This window comes from Hyperolius riggenbachi, chromosome 3 (genome assembly GCF_040937935.1).
Source record: "Hyperolius riggenbachi isolate aHypRig1 chromosome 3, aHypRig1.pri, whole genome shotgun sequence".
NCBI lineage: Eukaryota > Metazoa > Chordata > Amphibia > Anura > Hyperoliidae > Hyperolius > Hyperolius riggenbachi.
Genome location: NC_090648.1, coordinates 138734579 through 138757565, shown reverse-complemented (window position 1 = coordinate 138757565; position 22987 = coordinate 138734579). Strand labels below are relative to the sequence as shown.

The 22987-nt window shown below is 43.5% G+C and overlaps 1 protein-coding gene across 3 annotated transcripts in view; it reads right to left on the bottom strand.

Annotated features, from left to right (window-relative positions):
- Positions 1 to 209: 209 nt before the first annotated feature.
- The window catches only part of RASGRF1 (Ras protein specific guanine nucleotide releasing factor 1), a 137951-nt gene continuing 115173 nt past the window's right edge, over positions 210 to 22987 (bottom strand). For all 3 annotated transcript variants that reach the window (XM_068274967.1, XM_068274968.1, XM_068274969.1), the window contains 9 exons: positions 18644 to 18756; positions 17083 to 17143; positions 15882 to 15985; positions 11895 to 11979; positions 7324 to 7521; positions 5978 to 6057; positions 4645 to 4762; positions 2217 to 2285; positions 210 to 1343 (listed from right to left, as the gene is read on the bottom strand). In XM_068274967.1, the coding sequence (XP_068131068.1) occupies positions 1251 to 1343; positions 2217 to 2285; positions 4645 to 4762; positions 5978 to 6057; positions 7324 to 7521; positions 11895 to 11979; positions 15882 to 15985; positions 17083 to 17143; positions 18644 to 18756 (921 nt within the window). In that variant the 3' untranslated portion in view covers positions 210 to 1250. The remainder of the gene's footprint in view (positions 1344 to 2216; positions 2286 to 4644; positions 4763 to 5977; positions 6058 to 7323; positions 7522 to 11894; positions 11980 to 15881; positions 15986 to 17082; positions 17144 to 18643; positions 18757 to 22987) is intronic.

Below are 22987 nucleotides of genomic sequence, written 5' to 3'. Positions count from 1 at the left end.
TTACATGTAAAACATGGTGCTTTTGCATCCGCAAAACGCTAACGATCCACTTTTTGAGCGGATCTCAGCAAATGGAAAAAAGCCGTAAGGGGTGAATGCTGACACAAGGTATAAGTAACCCAACTGAGTCCTCTGTGGTGTGTGATTCCTACCATTTTCCCATTCTTTTCCTTGATTTGACAGACACTGCCAACAGGCTTTGTCGGTGGTAACCCTGAGATAAAAGATTTATTAGCGAGAGGTAATCAGGAAACACTTTTTATAGTACAAAAAATAAAGAAACCAAAATGTAGCTGCAAATAATTTTTTTTTAAACCATCTGTGGACTCCTGCATAACGCATTCCTGTGACCAGTCCTGGAATTCTCCTCTAACCAGCTACAGTACCAATATCAAACATGTGCCAATTGCTGCATGTCCCTGACTTGCCACCATACCCGTAATCCTACTAGTCACTCTATGACACCTCTCCAATAAAGCACTGGAAATGTTGCCTGTTATAGCAGCTATGGTAACAGCCCGATACATCAGGCTGCTGGACTTCTTATTTGTGCAATCCTATCTTTGTTTTGTCACTTCCAAGGACACTTACTACTGCTTAACGTTAGCAGGATGAAGCTGGAGTAGTGCCCAGAATTGGCAAACTTGTAGCAATCTGCTGGACCTGTGCCATGCCAGTCTAAGGCAACAGAGACTGGCCATTTTATGGGACTGGTTACTTTCTGAACAGCTTCCCATCATACATCATAAGTGGGCCCTCTTATCTGCTTTCTGCATGACAAATCTGTGACTATTGTGCATCAACCCCTTCTGTTCTCTAGTGCTTTACTAAAACTTCTCTGTAAAAGACACAGAGAAGCATGAACCCCTCCAGTAAAACGTGGTGGTGAGGGGTGACCGCTGGTTTAGTGGTGATCTGCCACACATACACATACTGCATTGATCTCCTTAGATGTACAGTCAATAGGAGGCAGCAGGAATAATGAACGTCTTGCCAGCACAGCCTGTGATGATGCAATAAGAGAGTGCACATATTGAGAGGTATCTCAGTCTCCACCCTGGTCACAACTATAAGGGGGTGCCTTTGGGGACAATTAGGTGTAGGGGCAGTGTGGGACCTTATGGGTGCTTGGGATGGATGGAGACACAGACATCTCTGCCCCTACATAGGGACCCCCTGCATAATGGGATCCGGCGAGAGGCTTGGGGGGCTGTACAATATGATACAGGCAGGAAGAGTGCAACAAAAATTCAGGTGGGAAGTTTGGGTTCCAAGCGGAGTGAAGCTTCATAAAGACCCTCTTCATCCAGCACTCCTGAAGAGTCTAATAGATACTGTGTGACCTGCAAGAGAAGACATTATTTTAATTGTATGTGCGTAGTTACATACTGTATTCTGATTTAAAAAAAATCAAAATTGTATCGAAGCTTGAGATATTTACACACTTTAGATTTTCATCACCCAAAATAACTGTTCGTGACTGTTTCAGGTGGAATTCAAAAATGTGTGCAGTTATCTCCTGATATCATTAACCTCCCATCCAATGATTCAGAAGGATAGATCACTGCTGACTGCAGGGCTGTGGAGTCTTTACAAAAATCATCCAACTCCTCAGTTTATGAAACCTCCTACTCCAGGTACCCACATTTGCTACAACTCTACTCCGACCCCTTAGTATAATACTTACCAGGGCTGTGGAGCTGGTATAAAAATCAGCCGACTCAGACTCCTCAAGTTAATGAAACCTACGACTCCAGGTACCCAAAATTGCTCCAACTCCTCGACTCCACAGCCCTGATTTACTTCCTTCTCCACAGAACAGAACATGCTGCTTAGCTGGGGGCCAAGCTGTGGATCTGTACAGCACTGGATACGATCACTGACAATTGTTTTAGTTGGCAATCATTTAAAGTATGTTTGTTGGTTGTGTGAATGATAACCCTTTGACTGCCACAGATGAGATGAATCTCAAAGTAGTCAAAGGGTTAAAACAAGCCTATAGTGTTATCATTGGTCACAAGCTTGTTTTAAACTTACTCGGCCAGCTTTTTCTATTATGTTTGGCTAAAATCAATGCAGTGTAAATACAGTAGCTATGCTTATGGTAATTGTCATTTTTTTCTCTATCCAAATTCAGATACTGCGACTCTACAAGCCATAAACGTAGATGTGTGTATGATCTGTAAGTAGTTAAATAAAGCCAAGTGTTGCCTTACCTTAGGCTGGTGCTCTATCTTGTAGGATGTCTGCTGAAATTGCCTAATCTCTCGAATTATATGTGAGATCTAAAAAAGGGAATCAAGCAGAAGTGTTATCTTATGGTCAGTATGTTCAGTATATAACATACAAAAGAGGATCTACACCAGGGGTCTCAAACTCAATTTACCTGGGGGCCGCAGGAGGGAAAGTCAGGATGAGGCTGGGCCGCATAAGGAATTTCACAATCGCAGCGCATCGCCGCCTCTGCCCGCCCCCTCACTCTTTCTTCACAGAGTGGGGCGGGGAGAGGCGGCGATCCGTGCGGCGATTGATGTCAGGAGGGGCAGATCTAAAGCTGAAAGATCTGCCCCTTCCAGGAAATGCCGGCGGATTGCCCCCCGGGCGATTTGGGGGCTCTGCAGCCCTCATTTAGCGGCGGGGATGCGGCAGATTACTTGGGAGCACTGAAGCGAACTATAAGGAAGCTTTTGCCAGCGAGGGCCACAAAATATTGTAATGGGCCGCGAGTTTGAGACCCCTGATCTACACACTCTGATATGACTTCTCTGGTGTTTTATTTTCTTGAATGAGTAGCTTCTACTATGATATCACTGAAGGCTTAGGGACCTATCAAGTGTCACAAGAGGCTTGGAAGCCAACAACATGCCATAGGCGGTGATTGTAATGTTAAAAAAAAGGTTGAATGGTTAAAGCAAAGTCACGCAGGAATCTAAGTGGCCACTGCTATGTGGCAAGAGGCTGTGCCACAAAAAGGGTATGTCAGAGAAGCCTGAATTACCAGAACTGCCATGTCTTAAGTGGTTTGGTCACCACCACTGCCATATTATATGAGCCACTGCAGTGTCACAGGAGCCTGCGCAATGTCACAGAAGCCCATAACTGGCTAAGTGTAATAATCTGCTCTGCTGTCTGCACAGGCAGACAGCTTTTTGACCATTTTTTTAGGTCTGAGTGCTGCAGGTCTCTGGAAAAGAGACCTGTCTTCCTTCTGCGAGTTTCAGAGCTGCTGTTCTGGTGAGGAATTTGCATCCACTTGTCATGCAAATTGCTTAGCTGCTTCCTTTGATGGCTTGCAGAATAAATACCATTTACTCTCAGAATTCCCTGCTGGTCATGAAGGTTTGTTCCTGCTAACTTTCCTGGAGTTTCAGCCCCTCTGCTGATTGTTGGCGAAGATTTTAGTGTAGTTAATTATTGGGGAGTGCATCTTGCACTCTCTATAGTGCAGTCATGCTTTGTGTTATTTGTACTGTTTATTCCTGTGCTGTTTTTGTCTGGCCCCTGCGATTGTACTGTCGCCTGCGGCGGTTGGCAGTAAATCGTTTTGTCCCGTTCCTAGATCGCATTCGCCCTGGCGGTAGTGGCGGTGGATCTCCTTTGTCTGTCTTGGAGTACAACCTTAGCTGCGGTTGCTACTGGTTACTCCTTTAGTCTGTTTTGTCCAGCACGAACGCTTGCTGTTGTCCGGTGGGAGGCAACCGATTAGCAAGCGTTCGTGTTGTCTGTCGTCTTTGTTAGGTTCATTTGTTAGTCAGCGTTGGAGTGTTTTGTCTCTGTTGCGCTTCTCGTGCGGAGACCGCGCCATTAATGTGTTTTGTCGCTGTCGAGCTCCTTGTGCGGCGACCGCGTTTAGCTAGTGCGTTTGTTATTTTCCTTGGCGTTCTGATGGTTATGGTTTGCTGTGTTTTTCTTACTACACCTATGCTCTGTCTTTACTCAGTCTTGTGTCGCTATTAGCAATCGCCATTCGTGCGATTGCTTTCCCACTTGGTCTTCGCTGGTGTGTGTTCACCGTCGCCGGGTGGCGACTAGATTGGTGGACATACATACATTCTGTCTCTGTGCTCACTCTCTTACACTAGGGGCTATCTTGCCCTGTATTGCTTCCCCTCGTACAATTCCTATCTGGCATCTGTGGCAGTGCAGAGGGTTTATTCCTCTGCACTCCACAGCTCCATATGCCGGTGGGAATTCCCCTCTACAGGTGCATTGCACTAAAGCTGGGTTCTGTTATTCAGACGTTTATGGATGATTTCCGCAGTGTCAGTGCACATCTTGTGCGCTGACCACGGAGAAAATTCCACAATCGTTACACTAAGTATTTTAAACAAGATAATTTTCTCCTAGGAGAAAAAAAAGCAACCCTTGTTCAATTCATGTTTTCTCCTAGGAGATAATTTTTAATCTTATGTTTAAAATAACTGTTCAGCACTCTGCAGTTAAAAAAAAGTACCAAAAAGTAGGAAAAAAGTACAGCTTTCTGGTAGCTTAAAAGGCATTTTATTGATGAGGTGTGAAAATACCACCTAAGGGAAATCGTAGGAGAAACAGTGAATTGAATAAGAGCGAGGACATTCTAATATCAGGAGGTCTAAAGAATAAAATCCTACTACTGTATTTTCTGAATGTACTTGTAGATCTCACCATTCTCATCTTTGAAAAGTTGACCAGTCCATCCTCTGTGTAATTGGGGGTACCTTCTTCTATAAAGGCCAGATCTGTCAGGTACATGCCCAGGTAAGGAACACAGGGAGGGTCACAGCTGGAGACATAACAGAACAGAAACACATCACATCTCCACAAAGGAGTAATAGTAGTAGCAGTAGAGTGTTGTACTGTGTTAGCCATCAGTAACAGCAATTATTGGTCAACTTAAAAAAATATAAGAGTAAGATTTCAGTTATTCGGCCTTCATCAGACTTGAATCCTGTATGCTGACAAGTTGTTAAAGCACACAGCTATACACATGCAACATCAAAAGGAGATACGTGGATTTTTTTGGGGGGACATAAATACATGTCATTTCAATACCTTAATTGAAACAACACATCCAAATAGGTTCTTAAGAGGATGTTAGCTCTGTGCCAGGCAGAGTGTCAGTTATGTGAGGATTGAGTAAAGGAAGGGTCTTATCTATTTGTTATAAATCAGCTAACATATGTGAAAACCCTATTTGGATATACGGTATGTAACAAAATTGTCCACTGAGGCCTAGTTCCCTAAAACAAAGATCCTGGTTAACTTAATTGCCCAAGTATGGACCTGGGGATGCTACAGTCAGGATATAGTGGCAGGTTGTGGTGGATTAACAATGGAGACTGCAAATGGTTTTAAATTGAAGATTTTGTTATTAGATGATGATGGATTTAATTGAGGGACCTTCATCCTACTATGGGGTACACACAATAGACTGGTTTGACACAGGGGACAATGTCTTTTATTGCTGTTTTGTTTTCATTAGAGGACTTTTTCAAAAAGTTTTATCTTTTGTTTTTCTCTTTTTTTTAATTTCTAATCCCTTGGAGAAGGGGTTCTACTGCACCACTGGACTAATTCTCCTCCGAGGAAGTGGATATCTGGGGGCAACCTTAATAGTAAGGGGTGCTTTGGATTTATCCACACATTTCCCACCATTCTTTTACACCCAACACGTCATGGGTACAGACAATGGAAGAATGAGTGGGGTGGGATTGTCAGCCCCCCATTCCTGCTAGATTCCACCAAACATTAACAATAATGCAGAGGGCCTCTGGGAAAGGATGCAGTCAGACAATAGTCACTGCAGAATGGCAAGGATTAAAGTGTAATTTTATTTTAGAACAAAAGTGTTTATAGCAAGTCTTCACTATGCAAGTCATATGAAACGACACAGTTTATAATGCATATTAGTTAGATTCAATGTTTATATGCTTTTCAGTTTTTTGACTTTCCTCAAACATGAGTAATGTATTATCCTAGAAGCAGAAAAACAACTTACTTCTTCAAGGCCTCTCTTAGGTTCTTAAATCTTCCTTCTGAAGAAACCAACTTCTGAAGCCGATCAATTAAGGCCTTGGTCTAAGAAGAAACAAAGCATTACAGTAGAGCTAAATTGTAAATACAGTAGAATCCCTTTATGGTAAACTCCAAGAGACCTGTCCATGTAGTTTACTACATTTGAAGTTTACTATATTAGAAGTTTACTATATCAGGATTCGTCATACATTGTATATTCATGTATGCGCATAGCTGGGACCTGGTGACTGAGTTTACTATAGTCTGAGGTTTACTATATCAGTTTGCTATAGCGAAATTCTACTGTAATTGTGCAAACAGCATCTCAAAGACAAAAAAAAGCAACAATTTGCCTTCCTAAAGTGTACCAGAGATCAAAAGGACTAAAGAATTGATACTTACCCGGGGCTTCCTCCAGCCCCATAAGCTGGTCTGAGTCCCATGCCGTCCTCCCATGGTCTGTCGTTCAGCCGCGATTAGCCCCGGTAACTGGCTCAGTCAGGTCCAGTCTGGGTCTTCTGCGCATGCATGGACCTCCTGGGGCAATGCTACTTTTGTCCCCACACTGGGTGCCTCCTGCTTATCTACCCCTCTCTACAGAGCAGATTGCTTGGCAGTACATAAGCACAACAATTGGTTCAAACACTTTCACCTCAAATGGAAACGATTAGGAATAATCCAGTTATGTTAGGTGTGTAGGTAGGTTGGGGAACACACCAACAGCATGCAGCCAGTGGAATCTGAACATCTGCATAACCCTGCACACTCGTTCCTCATCATTTATAATTAAATTATAAATAAAGGCAATGAGTTAGAACAGCAGGTAGGCCTGAAGTATTTTAAAAGCTTAACTTTATGTTTAGAAATAAGTATAATCCTCTTCAACCCTTAGAGTGACCATGTATCAACAGGGATTTAGAGGCTGACACATTTATTTCCTTTTAAACTACACCTGAATTGATCGGCTTTGGGAACACACATCCCCATTCGCTGATCACGAACCGGCGGGAAGTCGACAGAGGTGAACAAGTGCACACCCTCGTGTCCAGCGAGGTACATAAACACAGATGCATAGTTAAGCCCTTGGTCCGCAAATGAAGTTTCCGGAGCATAGATATGTGTAGCAAGGGTTTGGAAACGGTTAAGCTATGTACGCACTTTTGATTTTTCCAAGCTGAAACAATGTTATTTGATGGTTTCGGCCAAACACAGTGCTCGGCCAAGAGCCTGTCTGTACAGTGATTGTTCCAAAACTGCTACCCAAAACACCTTTCAAAGATCCTTTCAGAAGACAGCCATTGACAATCTGTATGTAGCTTTAGTTAGTACCTGTTTAGAAACTTTAATCCAGGTCCTCTTGAGCCGAAATATTGCACTGCGATTAAGAGATGATGTGATCTCTAAAACAGCATTGTAATTGTGTAGACAGCGACAGATATCAGCCACCGCCACCCACTTTTCAATGGTACACGCACGCACCGCTGGATCTTCATTGTGCAGGATCTCCGTTGCAATTAGGTTACTCATCTGAAACATACATATGATTAAGAAAACATTAATATCTCAGTGTAAATTGTATTTATTTATATCTATTTCAACCACTACATCATAAGCCTTAACAAGGCAGACAGCACACGTATATTTTATGGCACTGACACAAAGTACATAACAGCTTTGTGCAAACAGTGCAACTCGTGTTATGTACTGTATTTTTCAGACTAAAAGACGCACTACTCCCTCAAAAGTGAGGAGAAAAAGACCCTACATCTTATAGTCCGAATACAGGGAGTCCCCGACTTACGATTACCCGTCGATACGAACCGCCGACCCACTGCAATGTCGGGGACTCCCTGTACTGTCCCCAGTGTCCTGCTCTGCTCCCCATTTGGAATGTAATTAGTGGCGGCAGCTGCAGGTATTACTCACCCCATCTTGGGAGCCCACAGTGATCAGCTGCTGTCTCCCTCCGTGTCCTCCTCCATGTCCCCGTCAGCTGCTGTCCCCCTCCATGTCCTTCACCATGTCTGCCTCAGCTGCTGTCCTCCTCCATGTCCCCGTCAGCTGCTGTCCCCCTCCATGTCCTTCACCATGTCTGCCTCAGCTGCTGTCCCCCCCCATGTCCCCGTCAGCTGCTGTCCCCCTCCATGTCCTTCACCATGTCTGCGTCAGCTGCTGTCCCCCTCCATGTCCCCGTCAGCTGCTGTCCCCCTCCATGTCCCCGTCAGCTGCTGTCCCCATCCGTGTCCCCTTCAGCTGCTGTCTCCCTCAATGTCCTCCTCCATGTCCCTGTCTGCTGCTGTCCCCCTCTGTGTCTTCGTAAGCTGCTGTCCACTCCGTGTCCTCCATGTTCCCATCAGCTGCTGTCCCACTCTGTGTCCTCCTCCATGTCCCCATCAGCTGCTGTCCCCCTCTGTGTCCCCATCAGCTGCTGTCCTCCTTCATGTCCCTGTCAGCTGCTGTCCCCTCCGAGTCCTTCTCCATGTCCTCATATGTGGGGGTCTGTATGTGAGTAGCGGACCCCTTTGGGTGACCTATCGTAATGCCTATATAACAGTATATGTGTAGTAATGTACAGATTTTAATTTAAGTCCCCTCTAGATAAAGAAAATCTAAGGAAGATCTGATATGGCATTTCTACTCTCCACCACAAGATGGCAATAGAATTCTAAGAATCATGATAAGAATATGTGTCCCTAAGGCTTGGGGCTTTGTATTATGATATTGATTTAATGTTGTAATATTCATTATTTGTTTTGTAATATAATAGTGAATTGATAGATTTTTGTATGTATATGTAATATTTGATAAGCACTGATGTATAGACAGGTGTATCAGTATAGAGAAACATGGAGAATGGACCTTTGAAACGCAAGCTGACGTGCTGTGATGCGACTGGAACGCATTGCCCTACGCCATATTGTGACGTAAACTTACGGTCGCATAGTATCATTCATTCATTTGCATGCGTTGTTTTAGTCGCATGCGATGACGCAACCTTAACCAATGACGCGGCAAGTTGGCCGCGTTTCCAGGACGCAACCCCGCCCAGCCCTTCAGCAATAGGACCATACCATCGGCGCAAACAGATGGCGCCGTTTGGTATGAGTCAAGTACGTGCCCACGTACTTTGAATATAGGGTTCCTGCCCATGTCACCTGATCTGTATTTAAACAGCGAGGCTCATAACCTCCATCAGCCTCGATTGAAGCAGACTAGGGTCTGCGACCGCGTAAGGCAACACCCCCCACATCTGGTGTATCTATTCCTCATTAAGTAACTCAGGCAGTTTACTCATGCACTGTATATATATATATATATTTTTTATTTTTTTTTGTTGTAGCACTTATATGCACAGTGGCAGGAGTTCTGATCGCAGGATCCTGTCCACTCACATTGGATGTATATTGTTGAATTGTTGGTGCTGCTGGTGGATTGTGGACTGCAGGGCATACCCTGTCTTTTTGGGGTGTGGACTACATCTCGCGGTCCCCCAGTTGTACATGTGTTTGCACATTTTTGGATTTTACAGGTATTTTTTCATGTGTTTGTGGCAATCCCTATTTTTTTATATATTATTAATTGACTATTTATTAGACACTGTATTTTTAATGTTTTTTTTCAACCACATTTTTTGCACCTTATGTTTATGGATTTATAGGAATCCCTATATATTTTTCAATACATCACTGATTGATTATCAGACACTGAACACTCATAGGGCTTGATTCACAAAGCGGTGCTAACTGTTAGCACACCTGTGAAAACCCCCTTAGCACGTCTAAACCAGCTTTTCGCGCATAAAACTTTACGCGCGCACTGCACAGAGCGCAGGGCGCTCCGTGCGAAGTGCCCATTAAAGCCTATGGGACTTAGCACGCATAAAACTTTGCGCGCGTAAAACTTTGCGAGCGCAAAGTTAGCGCGCGATCTGATTGAGAAATCCGGTGCTAACCTACTTAGCACCCTGGTTAGCACGTCTAAAGACTTTAGACGTGCTAAGTAGGTTAGCACCGCTTTGTGAATCAAGCCCATAGTGGCTTTCAGTCCCACTTTTTTGCACCTTATGTCTATTGCCTGATTTACGGTCAATAATTGTTATTATCAATACATAAGACAGGTGATCCACTTATTGTGAGATATATGGGGGGGGGGGGGGGGGGTTATAATTTTTTATGGTTTTAATTATGTGTAACTTGTTGTTTAAATAAATTGATATTTTTGATGACACATACATATGTATCTATTTATTCATATGTATTACCAGGTTCATTTCATTAGAGGGCTCTTTTTCTTTATTGTGATGATATTTTGGCATAGCCCTGCAGTTGTGAAGCTGTGATTGTTATTTTTTGCTCAATAGTATGTAAAGCTTCTCCATGTCCCCGTCAGCTGCAGTCCCCAGTGTCCTGCTCCGTTCCCCCTCTGTAAATGTAATTAGCGGCTGCAGCCGCAGGTATCACTCACCTCATCCTGGGAGCCCGTGGTGATCAGCTGCTTTATTCGCTCACTCCTTCCCCCTAGTGCCAGTCGGGTGTGTAATGACATGACCAGGAAAGCACTAGGGCAGGGATCCCCAAACGTTTTGGGTCGAGGGCCATGTCAACATACTTCAGACTGCTGGGGGGGCAGAGTATACATAAAATGATGTAGAAGTCTTTGCAGGCCAGACAGTGAAGCATACCCAGGAGACAACCTGCAGTTCCAATTGGACAGCAGTGTCACCTAATGTGGAATTTGATTGGAAAACAGCAAATTACTGCTTTCTGGCTTCCATGTGGATGGGTGGTGCCAGCACTGCTATTCTATATGCAGACCACCAATATTTAAAGATGTAGCTGACCGCATCTATAAGTAATACATTGTGTGTGGGGGCCGGTAAAGATGCCTTAGGGGGGCGCATTTAGCCCGCGGGCCTTAGTTTGAGGACCACTGCACTAGGGGGAAGGAGTAAGCGAGCGAAGCAGCTAATCTCTCCAGGACCAGGATGAGGTGATATCCGCACTGCTGCCGCTAATTACATTTACAGACGGGGAGCGGAGCAGGACACCGGGACATGCGGAGGACACCGATGGCGGAAGCAGCTGAACCATAGATGAGCCAGGTTTTATAGTCCGGAGTATCTTATAGTCCAAAAAATACAGGTACATGGATAGCAAATAAGGGGAAGATTAAGTTGAAAATACTGAAGGAGAAGGTCCAGTCATCAGTCCATGACCTGAAGTACAAGTACAACTGGAGTCTACTGCCAGAGAACACTCCAAAGCCCAAGAAGAAACCACTGAAAGCTGAAAATGTACCCCCTCTTTCTCTATAAGTAAGGTTTTGCAGTGACCTAGTAAAAATCCTGACTTGAACATCATTTTACCATTCTTCACCGATATGCCAATGAAAGCCTATGGGTGCTTTCATACAGCATGTGGTGCGGTGTTGTGGAAGTCACTGATCTACCACGAACGCATATATACGTTGCTGCGTGACCTCCACGACGACCTGCGGCAATGTGTGGCGGACCGGAAGTCATGGTGACGCAGGGATTTAAAAAATGGTGGGAGTGAGGTGCACAAGTATATTTTTTACAATACGCTTCTGTGCACTTCCGTATCTCTGAAACAGGAAGTGACTGCAAGCAAGCATCACTTCCTGATTGGCTGTTAGCCAATCAGGAAGTGGATTAGAAGGGGATTACCGCATAATGTGGTCATCCCCGAAGGACTGTTTATTTATTGACACAATCTCTAGCCTATACCAAACACTGCCATTTTTAGTGGACGGATCCTGAATTTAGTTGTGCATTATATAAAACACTGTCAGACTTTTCCCAGATTTGCACAATTCCCTACAAGAAGTAATGATAGATTCAGGCTTATGGTGCTGACTCAGCCCAGCCCCCAGTGGCTCACATGGTTGAAGTGCTTGCTTGTGTTCATGATATAGGGGGTTCTCTCATTCTTGTCTGTCTTCATCCATCCTTGACCAAAAAATTCCCTATATAGAAAAAAGTAGATAATGTGACATTGATACAAATGCAGTAAACTCTCAATAGGCACATATAGAAGTTGCGTACAGCAGTCAATCAGACTTTTTCATTTACCAAACAAGGGTTCATGTCCTATTCACCATTCCCCTGGTTTTCACCAAGTAGATATTTTCAAATTGTATTAATAAAATACCTTTACAGCTCCCACCAAGCAAATTACTTAAAATAGGTTTGATATTACTTTTTTTTTTTTACTTTTTTAATTGCTAAATAAAAAAAATGATTTACCGCAGGTTTACGCAACAGCAATGCAAGGCACTGGTGCCTAGCACACTTTCCGCGTCGCCCCAGAAGTGCCCGATCGGCCACCACAAACTCAACAGCGCGTTACCATCGGACTTCCGAGCAGACGCAGTGGAGGCAGAAGTAATGTAGGTCAATGGGCGATTTAGAAATGTTACACATGTTGGCAGCGGTGGTGCGATGCACATGCGCAGGATGACTGGAATACAACGGGAAAACCCTGGAATCCCAGTGACGTACTTAGTGTACAATAGAGCTTATTTCACTGGGCGAGGGGCTGGCACTATGCATATGACCCTGTCAGCACACTCTGCTGCTGGGTCATAAGAATGACGTATTGTGCATTGCAATGCAATGGGGCGGAGCATCACACCACAAACGCACTGGCCAGGTGTAAAACCGGTCTAAGATCCGATGGTTTATAGCACATGTATAGGTTACATTCACAAGTCATATAAACGTAACTTCAGACAGCTGTTTTGACGTGACAATGAATAGCCATGCTATGGAGACCCAAAGCTACCAGGATATTTTGTGGTGAGATAAAAAAAACCTATTGTTTTCTACTGAGAATGTAGAGCAGAGTACATTATTATGTGCAAAAATCATAAGTATTTGTGGGTTATCACTTCCACATGTGCAAGAAGCAAAACCCCTAAAGCATCACAGTGGGTGCTTATAATGCTTCTGCTCTGGGTTTTCATAACCCCACTCTGTATTGCTACATTCACCTAACATATAAAAGCCCTCTCCAATCTATACCATGTACCGGTGATAAAGCCCAAAAGGAACTTGAGGCAGGTTAGATTATATTACTTTGTGCCATTAAAAGTAAGAGATGAACAATAAAATAGAGTTTCTAAATGCACACCTTGCTTACTTGGGCACACATAAGTTACTTTTATGGATCCGCTTCCTAAATGATGCATGATGGGTATTCCTTTCTGCACACACATTTGTGAATATTATCTGTTTTAGGGGAACCATACTGTTATTTTCAGAACTTTCTCAACAAGGAGCTTTAAGGTTTCTTTAAAGGAATACTTAAGGCATCAAAAAAAAATGACTTCTACTCACCCGGGGCTCTCCTCAGCCCCCTGCAGCTGAACGGTGCCCTCGCCGTGTCCCTCCGATGCGCCTGGACTCGCCGGTGGGCACTTCCAGTCTGGCCGTCACCGGCCGACAGGCTGGGAACGCAGCTTATTAGCTGCGTTCCCGGCCGCAATAGCATTATAGACGGCGCTATTGCGGCCGGGAACGCGGCTAATCAGCCGCGTTCCCAGCCTGTCGGCCGGTGACGGCCGAACCGGAAGTGCCCGCCGGCGAGTCCAGGCGCATCGGAGGGACACGGCGAGGGCACCGTTCAGCTGCAGGGGGCTGAGGAGAGCTCCAGGTGAGTAGTAGTCATTTTTTTTTGATGACTTAAGTATTCCTTTAAGTCCACTACAAAAACCCTGGTAATTGTGGTAGTCCATAATTGAACTGAATACCCTGTGTAACAATTCAGACTGTATTCTCCTACGGGCAGGGCACTCTGTCTCTCTTACGGTATATTGGTATCAATTTGTAATGTTCTACCCATACAGTATTAGAAGCTTATATTTAAAGGACAACTGACGCAAGAGGGATATGGAGGCGGCTATATTTATTTCCTTTTAAAGAGAACCCGAGGTGGGATTTACTTATGTTAGTGGGGCACAGCGGCTGGTTGTGCACACTAACACCAGCCTCTGTTGCCCCATGGTGTGCCTCCAGGACCCCCCTGCGCGCCTCTATCCCCTCCGCAGTGCTGGCGACACACAGCGTGTCGCCAGCACAATGTTTACCTATGCCTGTCTGTTAGCGCCGCTCCCCCGCCTCCTCCGTATCACGCTACCCGCCCGTGTCCCTTCCCTCCCGCTGATTGGAGGGAAGGGACGCGGGCGGGTAGTGCCGATACAGAGGAGGCGGGGAAGCGGCGCTGACAGACACCACATAGGTAAACATTGTGCTGGCGACACGCAGCGTGTCGCTAGCACTGCGGAGGGGATAGCGGCGCGCAGGGGGGTCCTGGAGGCACACCATGGGGCAACAGAGGCTGGTGTTAGTGTGCACAACCAGCCTCTGTGCCCCACTAACATAAGTAAATCCCACCTCGGGTTCTCTTTAAGCAATACCAGTTTCCTGGCTATCCTGCTGATCCTCTGACTGTAATACTTTTAGCCATAGACCCTGAACAAGCATGCAGCAGATCAGGTGTTTCTGACATTATTGTCAGATCTGACAAGATTAGCTGCATGCTTGTTTCTGGTGTTATTCAGAAACCACTGCAGCCAAATAGTCAGCAGCGCTGCCAGGCAACTGGTATTGCTTAAAAGGAAATAAATGTGGCAGCCTTCAAATTTCTATCATTACAGTTGTCCTTTAACTTATTTTAGGCTTTTAAACAGTCCCATATATAAGAAGTGACAAACGTTACTGACGGAATCATTGAGGTCCCTTTTACACCTACTGTAAGGGCTGCAGTGATCGCGCAGCAGGGGAGCCTGACGCCGCATCACTGCACTGCAGAAATCCGTATCCCTATGACCCGGCACCACGGTGCATAGCAGTGACCCCTGCTCTGTGACGTCACTGGGATTCTTGTCGGTCCATGCATGCGAGCCACGTCTCACAGTGCTTCCATAATTCACACTTGCTGCATTGCCCATTGACTTGCATTGCTGCATAATCTGTGCGGTAGGTATGGATCATGCGACAAAGCGCTGCAGACTTTGTGTTGGGAATTCAGTGATTTGGATACTCCCAGTGCACCACGTCGCATCGCGTGAAGTGTGCTAGTCTCCACAGACTTGCATGGCCCTTGCGGTGGAGAAGCGTAACAAGGGGTGACGCAGCACGCTATTATTAAAGGAACCCTGAGCAGTAGATAAAATTGAAATCAGTATTTACCTGGGGCTTCCTCCAGCCCACCGTAGGCCGTGAGGTCCCCCGGCGTCCTCCTGGCTCCTCTCCCAGGCCCGCTGGCGACTTCATTACCGGCGACACCCGGGCCAAATGTCAGCCCAAACTTCCTGAACGGTGACACTTCGCGTCATCACGCTGGCCACTACGTGTCATCATGCCGACCGGCGTGACAATAGTGCGCATGCGCGTTTTACTAACTCTGAACCGCGCAGGACTGTCACACCGGCCAGCGTGATGATGCGGAGCATCAACATTCAGGAAGTGTTGGGCCAACACTCGTCCCGAGTGTCGCCGGTAATGAAGTCGCCAGCGGGACTGGGAGAGGAGCCAGGAGGACACTGGGGGACCTAGCGGCCTACATTGGGCTGGACGAAGCCCCAGGTAAGTACTGATTTCATTTGTATCTACTGCTCAGGGTCCTTTAAAGGGGCCTGAAAGTCCATAAGGTCAAGGAAGACTAAATCATTACAATCTATGTTAATTGGGGAACTGAACTTCTTCTATCTATCCTGCTATGTCCTAATCGGAATTGCGATGTTAATCATTAGATATAACCGTAAAAATGGCAATCGTCCACATCAGTTATAAAGTGTACCTGTAAAGCGCACTAAATACTGGGATAACAGAGAGCCCATGAGGTGTGATGAGAAGAGAGACTTACTCATATGGAATTTTCCTGAAGATCAGGTGGTCCAGCAGTGTCAGCTGTTCTGCAGTCTCCAGAGCAGAGATAGTCTCAAATGGCTCCACAGGAGTTTCCGTAGCCTGCACATCACAAACAATAAACACCACTGAATTTTTTTTAACACAAATGACATCACTTTGTGACAAAGGCACACAGGTAGATACAACCAGTGGCATAGCTAAGGAGCTGTGGACCCCAATGCAGGTTTTACAATGCCCCCCCCCCCCCCCCGCCCCCCAAGCACTCTATACATAACAATTGATACGGTGCACCAAAACCTGCCAATGGCAACTACAGTGTCAGAGGTGCAAGAAGGGGATGGGAAATAGTTTGTTAATGATTACCACTATTCCAAGTATTTATAGAAGTGATTATTATGAGCACAGGACCAATAGAGAGCTAATACTGCAGTTGAGGGAGGGCCCTTCGGGGCCCCTCTGGCCCAAGGGCCCCGATGCGGTCGCTACCTCTGCAACCCCTATTGCTACGCCCCTGTATACAACTATATAGGCAATAAGGAGTTGGGAGAAAGGTTTTGTATACAGTATGCTAGATGGGAGTGAGTAACTTTGGCTCAGCCTCAAAATACATTTCGGTGCAGCATGCTTAAAATGCTCAGTATTGGTTGGTTTGGGTGCTAGCACTGCTATTGGCAGGTGTCAGAAGGCAAAGATTTGCAATATGTAGGAAGACAGAAAATGGTGGCAATAGTTAATAGTGGTCTGTGACAGTTTTATATTAAATACAGCATTATCCTTTAGAGAGACTTATGAATCAATGGGCCTGATTCACAAACTGCCAGTAAATTTGCCATACGCAGGCAGCATAAGTAGCGTACTGTGCGTTACCATGGCAAGGAGCGCATTACCTGCACTAATTGCATAATTCAGGCATGTCCAAAGTCTGGCTTGGGGGCCACTGTGCCAGTAGCAGTTAGAGCCACAGCTGCTACTAACTGCACTTGGTTATATGGGTTATTTCCCATGGAATTGTTTTGGCAAAATGTCATAGCCATAGTGTATCTAACTGCAATCAGCAAAAATTGTGTTTAATTTTGCTAGTTTGGCCCCCTATCACTCTCAAGTACCAAATGTTGTCATCCCTGAGCAGGTCAGTCTCATAACGGTGACAACACTTTCATTCACAAGGGACAAAATTATACAGCACCAGTACTTACCATATGTTCTATTTCTTCCAGGGTCACTTGGCTGTCTCCAGGATCCTCTTGTGTCAATGTGCTGTTTATATAACATGACATTTATTACTGTTATCAGCCTAAACCATATAAAGAAAACATATTACATTTTGTTTTTAAATACAATTATAATTAGCCCCAATTTTATCTGGAATAAGAGATACCGGTAGTCCCTGTATAGCAAATAGTCCCACACATGCACCCATGTTATGCCAGCAACCAGGTGAAGCCTGCAGCAGGGTGCGCATGCACAGAAGCGCGAGACTGGCCAGAGTACCAGGGTGGGGCCGCTGGGAGAGATTTTCAAGAGAATGGAGCAGCTGGCAGCCAGAGAGGCTGGAGGAATCCCCAGGTTAGTATAAATGCACAATACACCCCATCTCAGGTACCCTTTAATTACTGTGTTTTAACATGATTACAGAGTTTATGGTAAGTATACAGTGTGGGGTATAGTACTGTTCTTTAGCTAGGACTAATTTTAACATTGACTCTCAAGCAACCAGAAACTACACTTATCCAGCATCAGCCAATCCCTGTTGGTGCCGGATAATGGGGGTTTTACTGTACTACTATTGCATGAAGTTCTGCATTGGTAATAAACAGTACAATCTTTCCAGGTGAACATACAGCTAAACAGTACAGTTTGCTCTTGTTGATTGCCAAAGATGAAGGGCAATTCCCCAGGTAGTCAACAATCAAGCTACATAATTATTATTACGTAGAGGTTACATAACTTGATATCTTATACCTAGAACAATGAGAAACATAAATTAACAACGTTATAACTCAACATGTGGATATTTGTTCTTATTTATTGTCCAGCAATGCGTAATATGTTAGCCCTTTATATATAAAATTCATAATGTTATGTGTTTGCTGTATGTTTGCAAAAACTTTCAATAAAAAAAAAAAATAAATAAAAAAAGTTTTTTTTTTTTAATTTTATAGTATGATTGGTATCTATTGTGCACAAGCTGACCACAGGCATAAGATGACAAGACTGGGCAATGTTTTCATATCTTCCCTACTTCATGCATCTTCTCCCTAAATTCCTTAAACACATACAGTATGCTTGGGTGAACCAAGCGTGCATGTTTGGTGAACTTGCTGGTCAAAAGGCAAAACTACAGAATTGCTGTGGCCACTCAGATGTATGATCAGCTGGCATACATATAATTAAGTTGCTGGGAGATTTGGGTGCAGGATAAAGGCAAAAAAAAAATGTCCCTCTCTGCTCCTGCACAAGTCCCAGCGGCGTTAATTACTATTCCTCCTTCAGGTCGCCGTGTATAGTGGGGAATGATGTAATCAGCTTCCAGCTATTGCTGGCGGAGGAATTACAGCGTTGTTATAATTTGTGCTCCGTCTTGTGACGGCGCCCAAATTACATACTTAGCGCAGCTATAACCGTAATTCCTATTAAGGCCTATTGTGCCGCCGGCTGCGCCCAAGACTCTGACGCTGTTCTTACAGTGCTCCGGTCAGCTGGCTGTTATATTTAGGATACATAGTATTTGCAATGAGTCTTGGGTAAATGTCTCACCGGATGATGTTGGCTGCAGCCTTTCTCTCCTGGGCCAGCAGCTCCGGGTTATGGATGACTTCTTCCAGGAAACTTATCACTTTACTCTTTAGCTGAATGTTTGTTTCAAAGTCCTGTAACAGAAATACAACACGGCACACAGGTCTGTCAGGTTTTCAATTATCAGAAATTGATAGAGATTTATTAATTGAATAAAACATAATTAATGTCCATTAAAAATATAACCTTATAGGATTGCATGGTTTATTATAGATATTAGCAAGGGTATCCTGATTTATATTATATATGCATGCATGTTTGATTTATCATATGGCTTGTAAGAAATATATTTCTTTATACTGTTTTATATCAAATGTAATTCTGACTCAAAAAGAAAAGCAAAGAGTTTATTTTCCTCTAAGTTCAGACTGCTGAAAAAATGCTGATCCAGGTATACGTGACTATTCTTAATCTTTAGGCAAATCTAAAAAGTTTACTTTGTCTTGGACAATACTGTAGCCAAGTGTCCTTGTTTACAGTCCAAGGGGCAGCAGGCTGGATAGTCACAGCTTGGAGTAAGAAGGTGAAGATTTTGATATGGAATTTCTTATGATCTTATTATTAGGGACTCTATATATGTATGTCATGATATATAGCATGTCATATATAGTAGTGAAATAAGCATTATATCATATTATTTTATATAGTTAAATGCATAGTATTAAGAAATATACTTAATACCAAATGTAGAATATAATTCTAAGATCTCCTACAGAGCTGCAATGTTCTAGTTATGATCATTAACTCTTTGGCCAGACACTAAAGAAACTCAAGAGCTGTAGTTACTGGGAAAATATTTTTGGATTATAAATGCTTGTTCTAAAATAGAGTCATAATTTATAGTTGACCAGTTTTATGTGTTAAGGGATTAAGGAATTATGACCATTTCTCCAATTTGATGAAATACTAACAAATATTTGGATTATTAACAAAGATTTCGATTATTATGGCTCTGTAAAAATTAACAAGCTGACACGTCATTGCATTCCAGCTGTTCTGGAGGTGTGTTTAGCTTCTAAGGGCAACAATGGTTAATTTGCATATATTCAGCAGTGATGCACTGGGAGACACCTCAAGCTAACTCCAACCTGAATTATTGCAAATACTTTCTGTTTTAAGAAAGCAAACTTTTGTTTTCCTTAGTATTTTAGTAAGGGATCCTAGACTCTCACGCCCTACCAGCCTTGAGGCCACTCCCAGATCGGGTTAGCAGTGCAGGCCTGGCAAGATTCCTGATTCCATATTATTGGTAATTATACATTTTATTATATCAAAGCCAACTAAGTTAGGAGCTTGGATTTTCAGTGATTCTATACCTAGTATAGAATACCCTGAACATGTGACCTTCCTGGGATTGCAACTAGGAATATCCGTGTTTGATTTGGGTTCATTTTTCTCTACATTTTTTATTCATGTATGTTTTTGTTCCTCCAAGCTTATAACTTGATAGTGGAATAAAGATTGGTTGATATACTGTAAAAGTTTCATTTACAGATCAGGTCATAATTGCATAATTTCATATCTTTTTCTTTGATTTAAAATCAGATTCTTTTTATAAAAATAAGTGTTTTATAAATTGACGGTCTTAGACCAGCTAGATCTGTTTCATATTTTTCCCTTGTAAAATTGTGCTTTACAATCAAACCTTGCAAACAAGATAATACAGTATGTATGACATCTAATGGTTGCACAGCCTATTGTGATTGATTTTATTGGTTAATATCTGTGGTCAACTTTTCTCTGAAGTGTAAAGTCAGCTTATACCGAGAAGTACCTTGTGGTTATTAACCTCCTTGGCGGTAACCCCGAACATAGTTCGGGGTAAGCAGCGCAGGAGGTTTTCTCCGGCCCTGCTGGGCCGATTTGTTTAATTTTTTTGCACATTGCTAGCTGCGTCAGCACACCGATCGCCGCCGCCCCGCGCTCAATCGCCGCTATCCGTCACGCCGCGCGGCCCCACCAGACCCCGTGAGCTGCCTGGCCAATCAGTGCCAGGCAGCGCTGAGGGGTGGATCGGGACTCCCAATGACGTCCCGACGTCGGTGACGTCATCCCGCCCTGTCGCCATGGCGACGGGGGAAGCCCTCCAGGAAATCCCGTTCTTTGAACGGGATTTCCTGATCGAAGCGGGCGGGGGGTTGCCGCTGAGCAGCGGCTATCATGTAGCGAGCCCTGGGCTCGCTACATGATATAAGAAAAAAAAAAAACTGCTGCGCTGCCTCCTGGCGGAATTTTTTATACCGCCAGGGGGGTTAATATGGTTGGTGGTTATTGTTTAATTCGTATCATTTGATTTGTAATCATTCTGACAACTTTTATATATTTAATAAATTATTTTAAAAGTAAAGAGTTGTCCTGACTTTTGACTCTTTGTACCAGTAGCTTGAGAAACTCACTATAAGAACGTACGGTTGGGCGTTTAATATAATAAGCCTCCTCCCATTATTTTTGTAGGAGGCCTTGGCTTTTGATTTTATACATTCGATTATAGTTTTATGACCGTATCGTATAAATGTCTGACAGGTCTTAACAACTGCTACATGTAAAATGATCACAGCTCTCACAATATCCCATAGTACTTAGTAAGCAGTAGCAGTCATTTTTTAATGAAGAAATATGGCAAATATGGACACCCTGCTTCTGCTTTTGTATTTGTAATGCAAAGCAAACTCGTTACCTGCAATATCATTCAGTGTTAGGCCAGTAAGAGGTCTAGTGAATAAGATTAATGAATAAGTTATTGACAAAATGCGGTCATTGGCTTTAATTCAATTCACTTTTTCTCACAAGTTTTCTCCTAGTTGATATTTTGACATCACATCAATAAAATGTCTTTCAATCCACTAGCAAGCAAGATTAATTTTAACAGTACTTTTCCGCCTTGTTTTTGGTACTTTTTCAATTGCAGAGTGCTAAAGTTATTTAAACAGAAGATTAAAAAATATCTCCTAGGAGAAAACAGGAGAAAAAGTAAATTGAATAAAGGCCACAACATTGCCTTACTAAAGATGCATACACACAGCCAATTACTGACCACTTTTACCACTTCTATGTAGTATGACTGACCGTCCAACTGACTTTGAATAATATGAACAGATTGTATAGAAAAGCTCTCATACTATTTGGAAGTGGTAAAATTGTCCAATCAAAATTGGATGCGTGTACCAAGCTTAAATTCAGAAGGGGGTAAGGGTGGATTTCGGCATAAATGAATTCAAAAGAAATGTCTTTCTGTGGATATGATCATCTGTTCCCCATAGATCTACAACCTGTCCTAGGAGAACCTTAGAAAACTGTACCTTGTGTGTAGATATACCTCTCACACTAACTATTATCCCTCATTTCAATGGATGTTGTTTTTTTTTTTTAATGCCTGGAAAAGGGCTTAGGGTGTTTGTATGGGTTTACCCAGGCTTTAGTTTTTAATATGGATTGCGCAGTGTGTAGCACCTTTTAATCATATAAACCAAGAGGTTTATTGTATGTAAAATGTTGTAAATATGCATTAACAGTAGGTGGTGTTTGGCTACTTCTGCCCACGCTTCTCATATGCATATTGCTTTCCAGATGCTGGATGCCACCACTGACTTGACTGCCTTCAAATGTGATGCCCTACAGCTGCAATTGTAGATTTATTGTCATAAATGGACTTTATGGGGCGTAAAATCACAGTTTCAATGCTGGGAATCTGTCCACCTAAAGTAGGCCATATGCCCACTGCTGGACATAAAAGTTGAAATCACCAGGCTAAAAGTCACAACTGAACAATCTAAAGAGGAAATTAACCGAAAGATAGTAGTGTGTGTGTGTGTGTGTGGGGGGGGGGGGGTTAATTCAAGACATTGCAAATTGAGACATTTTAAAAAATAGAAGATAGATCAAGAAATTATTGATATTTGCCAAGAAATGTGTTCATCTTGCTTGATCCACCCTGAGCCTACAGGTCATCATCTTTACTGCTGTCAGAAAATAATAATAATAATAAGAAACAGCATTAACTGCCAATATATATACTGTATATATATCTATGCACAGAGGGAGATGCTGCTTGCTTGGCAGTTGAAAACAGCTGTTATTTCTCACAATGCTGTGAGGTTCACAGACAGGAAACTGTCAAGGCCATGGCCCTGACATCACACTATAGGAGGGGTTTCACCACAATGTTAGACATACAGATGTCCCTGATGATCTGTTTGAGATATTTGAGTAAAGATTTCTTGTGGGAAGGGGGGTATCGGCTACTGACTGGGATGAAATTCAATCCTGGGTTAAAGTTGTTTCCTCCAAACTATAACATTATAACAA